Source organism: Chrysochloris asiatica, unplaced genomic scaffold (assembly GCF_000296735.1).
Source record: "Chrysochloris asiatica unplaced genomic scaffold, ChrAsi1.0 scaffold00005, whole genome shotgun sequence".
NCBI classification, from domain to species: Eukaryota; Metazoa; Chordata; class Mammalia; order Afrosoricida; family Chrysochloridae; genus Chrysochloris; species Chrysochloris asiatica.
In genome coordinates, this window is record NW_006408523.1 from 38,570,913 (window position 1) to 38,577,397 (window position 6,485).

At 36.1% G+C, this 6,485-nt stretch overlaps 1 protein-coding gene across 1 annotated transcript in view; it reads right to left on the reverse strand.

Moving 5' to 3' along the window:
- Window positions 1–6,485, reverse strand: part of LOC102814489 (NEDD4 family-interacting protein 2-like) — a 152,611-nt gene that overhangs the window by 41,652 nt on the left and 104,474 nt on the right. Inside the window, exon 3 of the mRNA XM_006832068.1 lies at window positions 4,137–4,296. Coding sequence (XP_006832131.1) covers window positions 4,137–4,296 — 160 coding nt within the window. The remainder of the gene's footprint in view (window positions 1–4,136; window positions 4,297–6,485) is intronic.

Sequence of the window (6,485 nt, forward strand, 5' to 3'; positions counted from 1 at the left end):
ATGCCCACAGTATGAGAGACAAAGTTTCGCCATCTTGGTCATCTTGGCTGGCTGCACTTCTTCCAAAACAGATCTATAGGTTCTTTTGGCAGCCCATGGTACTTTCAATATTCTTCTCCAACACCATAACTCAAAAGCATCAATTCTTCTATGGTCTTCCTTATTCACTGTCCAGCTTTCACACACATATGACGTTATTGAAAATACACCTGCAATAAAAACTAGTTAGTACCACAACTATTTAAATGTACACATCAACCACTAAAATTAGTGATAATGAAATTGAAGAGCTTTACCAACTTCTTCAGCCTGAAATTGACTGGACTTACAATCAAGATGTATTGCTAATTACTGGTGACTGGAATGTGAAGGTGGGAAACAAAGAGAAAGGATCAAGTAGTTGAAAATTACAGCATTAGTGATAGAAATGATGCTGGAAATCGTATGATAGAATTTTGCAGGACCAATGACTTATTTATTGCAAACATCTTTTTTAAATCGCATATGCCCTGTGGATCTCACCAGATGGAATACACAGAAATCCAATTGACTGTGGAATTGATCTCACCAGATGGAATACAAAGAAATCCAATATCTGTGGAAAGACATGATGGAAAAGCTCCATTATCATCAATCAAAACAAGATTGGGGCAGACTGTGGAACAGACCATCAATTGCTCATATGTAAGTTCAGGGTAAAACTGAAGAAAACTAAACAAAAGAGCCAAAATAAGATCTTCAACATATTCCACTTGAATTTACAGATAATGTCAAGAAAAGACTTGATGCATTAGACACTAATAAGCAAAACCCAAAAGAGCTGTGGAATGACATCAAGAATATCATACAGGAAGAAAGCAAAAGGTCATTAAAAAGACAGGACAAAAAGAAAAGACCAAAATGAATGTCAGAAGAGACTCTGAAACTTGCTGTTCAGCATAAAATTTCTGAAGTAAATGGAAGAAATGAGGAAGCCAAAGAGCTGAACAGAAATTTTCAAATGGCAGCTTGAGAGACAAAGTATAGTATTATAAGGAAATGTGTAAAGATCTGGAGTTGGAAAACCAGAAGGGAAGAACACAACTCAGCATTTCTCAAACTGAAGGAAAAATTCAATCCCTGACCTGCAATATTGAAGGATTCTCTGGGCAAAATACTAAATGATGCAGAAAACATTAAAAGAAGATGGAAGATACACACAGAATCATTGCACCAAAGAGAAATCATCAATGTTGAAAATTCTATTATGCAATCTCCAGCATCATTTCTACCACCAAGGCCTTATTTTACAATACTGATATGTTCCAATCACCAGTAATTATCAATGCATCATGACTGCACATTTTGGTCCATTTAAAACTGAAGAAGATGGCAGAATTCTTCAATTTCATCATCACTAGATTTAGTGTTTGGACGTAAATTTGAATAATGGTATTAACTGATCTACCTTCTTGTTGTTATTACTGTTGTCATCAAGTGCAAGGGAATCCGTTGCATCTCACTGCAACCCTACATAGGGGTTCCAAAGAGTGGCTGGTGGGTTTGAATCGCTGACCTTGCAGTAAACAGTCCAGTGTTTATCCTACAGCTCTTCACCAAGATTCCATGCAGGTGTATTGATATTTTCCTATCACAGACAGCAATGTACTTCTAAATCCTGAAATGTTTATTTTGACAATGAGTGCCATGCCATTCTTCTTCAATCTGTCCTCAATTTGTCAGTCTAGCATAGTAAACCTTATGATTATGTGATTCAAAATGGCCAATACCAGTCCATTTCAGGTCGCTAATGCATAGGATTCTGATGTTTGTGTGTTCCATTTCACATTTAACAACTTTCAATTTTCAAATGCATCCATACTTCATACATGCCATATTCCAATTATTAATGGCTTTTTGTAGCTGTTTCTCCTCATTTTGAGTTATGCACCATCAACATGAAGGTCCAAAAGCTTGATTTCATTTGTGTCATCATGGTCAACTGTATTTTGAGGAAGCAGTTCTTCCCCAGGAGTCCTGTGAGTGCCTTCCAACCTGAGGGGCTCATCTTCCAGCACAGTATCTGGCAATATTCTGCTGCTATTCACAATGTTTTCATCGTTGGCACTATAACAATGTTTCACCGTCATTCAAAAGGTTTTCAGTAGTTAACCATTCACAAGTAGTCTGCCTCTCCTTCTTCCTAGTCTGTCTTAGTCTGGAAGCTCCACTGAAATCTGTCCACCATAGGTGACCCTGCTGGTATTTAAATGCTGGTGGTATAGCTTCCAGAATCACATCAATACACAAATCACCACACAGTACAGCAAACTGACAGACAAGTGGTAGAGTCAAATAGAAAAATTTAAAAAGCAGTAATTGTAATAATAATAATAGTAAACATTTATATAGTACTAAACATTTCATAAAGCATTGCTGTCTATATTACCCCACTTTTCACTTATGAACTATCTCATTATCTGACATTTCACAATGACACTAGTAAAAACTTTACTGTTCAACTCTTCTGTACATTTAAAATTTACATCTGGCAGTAGCAAATGCCAAGGTGTCAGGTTACAGTAATGCTGGCTGTGATGGTTAAGATCCTGTGTAACTTAGCTGGACCATGATTCTCAGTAGTGTGCCAGTTATGTAATAATGTAGTCATCCTCCCATTTTCACGTAACACCAATTTTCAGGTAAAAGCCTAGTCTCTGAAACCTATTCAAGTTGATGAGTGAGAAAAGGGTATAATCTTAGCAAGTCTGAAGTTCAGAAAAGTTAAGTGACTTGCCCAGTATCACATAACCATTTAAAGAGTCCTAGTGTGGTGCTGTTCAAGCTCACCAGCTGCTCCTTGGAAACCCGATACAGGGTCGCTATTGGTAGGAACCGACTTGATGGCACTTAACAACAACAAGTGTGGTGCTGTACATTAATGCACCAGACTGCAAAGCCATTTGAACTGCAAGGTCGGTAGTTCAAGCTCACCAGTTGCTTCTCGGAAACCCTATACAGGGTCACGATGAGTCAGAACTGACTCCACAGCACTTAACAACAGCTAGTTCTTTAAGTTTTCTTTATATGAAACATTTTTACCCTCCCAAACTTGTGAACTATTTTTGAAATATGATTTCCAGAAATCCATAACCACAGTAATTAGAGGCAACTGCTTGTTTGTTGTTGTGTTTTTTGTTTTCAGGTTTTTGGTTTTTTTTTTCGAAAAAAGCATTTCCAATTTCTACCATATGTACTAGAGTCCTGGTGTGGTACTGTAGAACAAGATCCATATCACAAGGTTGGTTTGAACTGAAAGGTTGGTGGTTCAAACTCAACAAATGCTCCTCGGAAACCCAGTACAGGGTGCTATGAGTCAGAACCAACTAACAGCATGTAACAACAACCACATGTACTATAAGCAAAATGATACAGCTCAATCACAATGATCAAATAAGTATGTAGTAATTGTTAAAGTTCACGTTTATTTAATTACTGAGAAACCAGGGAGATGATTTTAAGGAAGTGCATGTAAAAAACAAATAATTTTTTAAAAGGGATATTAATTTGGCAGAAGAAATAATGGGTCTTTTTATACATTCCAGACGGTCTAGATAAAATCTGGACATGCAACAATGGTAACCAGAAAAGCCTGGCATGAATTTTGATAAAAGTCATTGGCATTAATTATAGAATAATAAATAGTAAGATCAACTATTCTATTAAAGGTTTTTGTTAAAATGGTTTTGAATACTTTTTCATAATGAATATTTAAATATATAAAATATTTAGAGAAGTTAACCATAATAATATAAAAAATCATATTGAAATATTATATACAGGCTAACTTAGAATTGTAGGGAAAATATCAAACTGTGGCCAGAGAAAAAGAGGGTAGTTTTTCAGGAGAGCGTGAAAGAACAGGAGAAACAGTTGCAACTAAGCTACATCCAAGAATTATGAACATGTATGTGGGGCAACTCTATGTGACCTTTCACTTCCACTGACACGTAACTACCACACAATGGTCACCACCTTCTCACTAACATTTACCAATAATGCCTTGGTAAAAATCATATACAAATACTGTATTTATACAAAGCAATACTGGTTGAAAAAAAATACTAATACTTGCTTCACATTAAAAGCAAAAATACCTGACGTTGTAGGTACTTCCACAGTAATACTACTGTAAGGTGGAGGAGAAGTTTCAAGTACTGGTGTTGAAGGAGTAGTTTGTACAATCTGTGGTGTTGGGCTGGAAGTTGATGGTTGCTCTATGGCAGATGAATCTGAATTGTCCTCTTCATTGTGAAGCTAAAAGAACAAAGGGGCAATTTTTAATGTTAATCTATTATTTTAAATTTTTAAACCTAGTTTCTAACAAATCTTTTCAGGAAAATGATGATATTTTAAACAAAACAAAGTTAAATCATCTAAATATATGAACACAATTTTCATTAATTTTGCTGTCAAATGGTTCTATGTACATTCTTAATGGTTACCTTTAAAAAAGGAGGGCTGAGGGGAGACCTATTTGTATACAGTAATGAACCAGTTATCTGTGTTATATCCACAAACCATCTCAAAATTTATCATTCCAGCTTTTCCTATTTACCAGCCTCCTGAAAAAATGTGGGTAATATATAACACATAGAAATGAAAATATATCTTGAGAATACAAGGGGGATGAAAAGTTAAATGTACTCTAAACCATGATTTTTTTTCCCTGCAAGAAAAAAAGATGATGAGAATTGTCTTTAAAATGGCATAATACATGTAGATCCAGCGTTTCTCACCAAAAAACTGGAACCACTACGATCACCTCTAACTGGAAGCTTAGCCTTCCCATATAGATACTATTCTGAAAATAACTGTAAACCTTAGTTTTAAAAAGCCAGAAACTTCATTGAATGTTTTCTAAAAGTACTAAGAGAATATCATGAATGTGGTTTAAAGTGTTGCTTAGCAATCAATGCCCCATACCAGAACCTGGTGACTTAGCCATCAGAATGGTCATGGTGCTATGTTGTGTTGTAACTGTTTTAATTTGTACACACTGTGGAGCTATAGGAAGAAAACTGTGAGTTTTTTCTAAAAAAAAAAAAAAAGAAACTTTAAAACTTGCTTAAAATAACACTTAATTGTGCTCATGAGGAATCTGTACTGGGACCAAATAAAAGTATATGTAGAGTGGATAAGTACCCATATTAGAATCAGAAGACAAAATTGGGGATAAGAATTAACAGTTACAGAAGATAAAATTTAGCTCAAAAAAAGAACAACTCTTTAATCATTAGAGTCACCCATAACACTAGCTTTTTTGGTAAAGAAAACAAATATCCTCACAACTGGACCAATAAATACAACAAATGGAGAAAATATTGAAGTTGTCAAAGACTTCTTTCTGTTTGGCTTCACAATCAACACTCACAGAAGCAATGGTCAAGAAATCAAAAAAATGTGTTGCATTAAGGCAAATCTGCTGCAAAAGAATTCTTCAAAGTGTTAAAGATACATGCACCTAAAAAAATATATGCATGCACCTGACCTAAGTCAGGTATTTTCAATTGCCCCATATGCATGTGAAAGTGGAAAATGAATAAGGAAAACTACCGAAGAATACATGCATTTGAAGTGTGGTGGTAGTAAAGAATACTGAAAGTACCATGGACTACCAGAACTAACAAATTTGTCTTCGAAGATGTAAACCCAGAATGCTCCTTAGAGTGAGGACTTCATCCGTCATACTTTGGGCATGCTATCAGGAGGGTCCAGTCCCTGGAGAAAGACATCATGCTTGTAAAGTGGAGGATCAATGAAAAAGAGGAAGACACTCAACAAGATGGACTGACACAGTGGCAGCAACAATGTCTCAAATATAACAATTATGAGGATGGCATAGGATCCGGCAGTGTTTCACTGTGAGGCAGAAATGATTCGACTGCACATGACAACAAGAAGAAGGCACTAGATTTTTGTGAGACAAGTATTTTCGGCAAAGTATAGATGATTTTCTGGAAAAACTTTTTATAAATCGGGTGACCATACGTCCGTCTCTCCCAGGGCAGTGTAATTTTATATCCATTGTTCCAGGATTCCACCCAGCTTAGCAGTTTACCTTTCATTCCCAAAATATTTCCAGTTTGGGTAAGTAATACGGTCAACTTACAGACATTACATATATAATTCTTGTCCTTAGCAGAATTATACGGTAGATGACAAATGTATCTTCTAACTGTACAATACTATGACCCTAGAGACCCTGTATCTAGACTCTTCGACCACTTGTCTGTCAGTTTGTTGTACTGTGGTGGCTTGTGAGTTTCTGTGATTCTGAAAGCTATGCCACCGTATTTTAAATACCAGCAGGATCACCCATAGTGGACAGGTTTCAGATGAGCTTCTAGACGAAGACAGACTGACTAGGAAGGAGGAGTGACAAACTACTTCCAAATAATTAGACACCGAAAACCTTATGAATAGCAGAGAAACACTGTCAGATA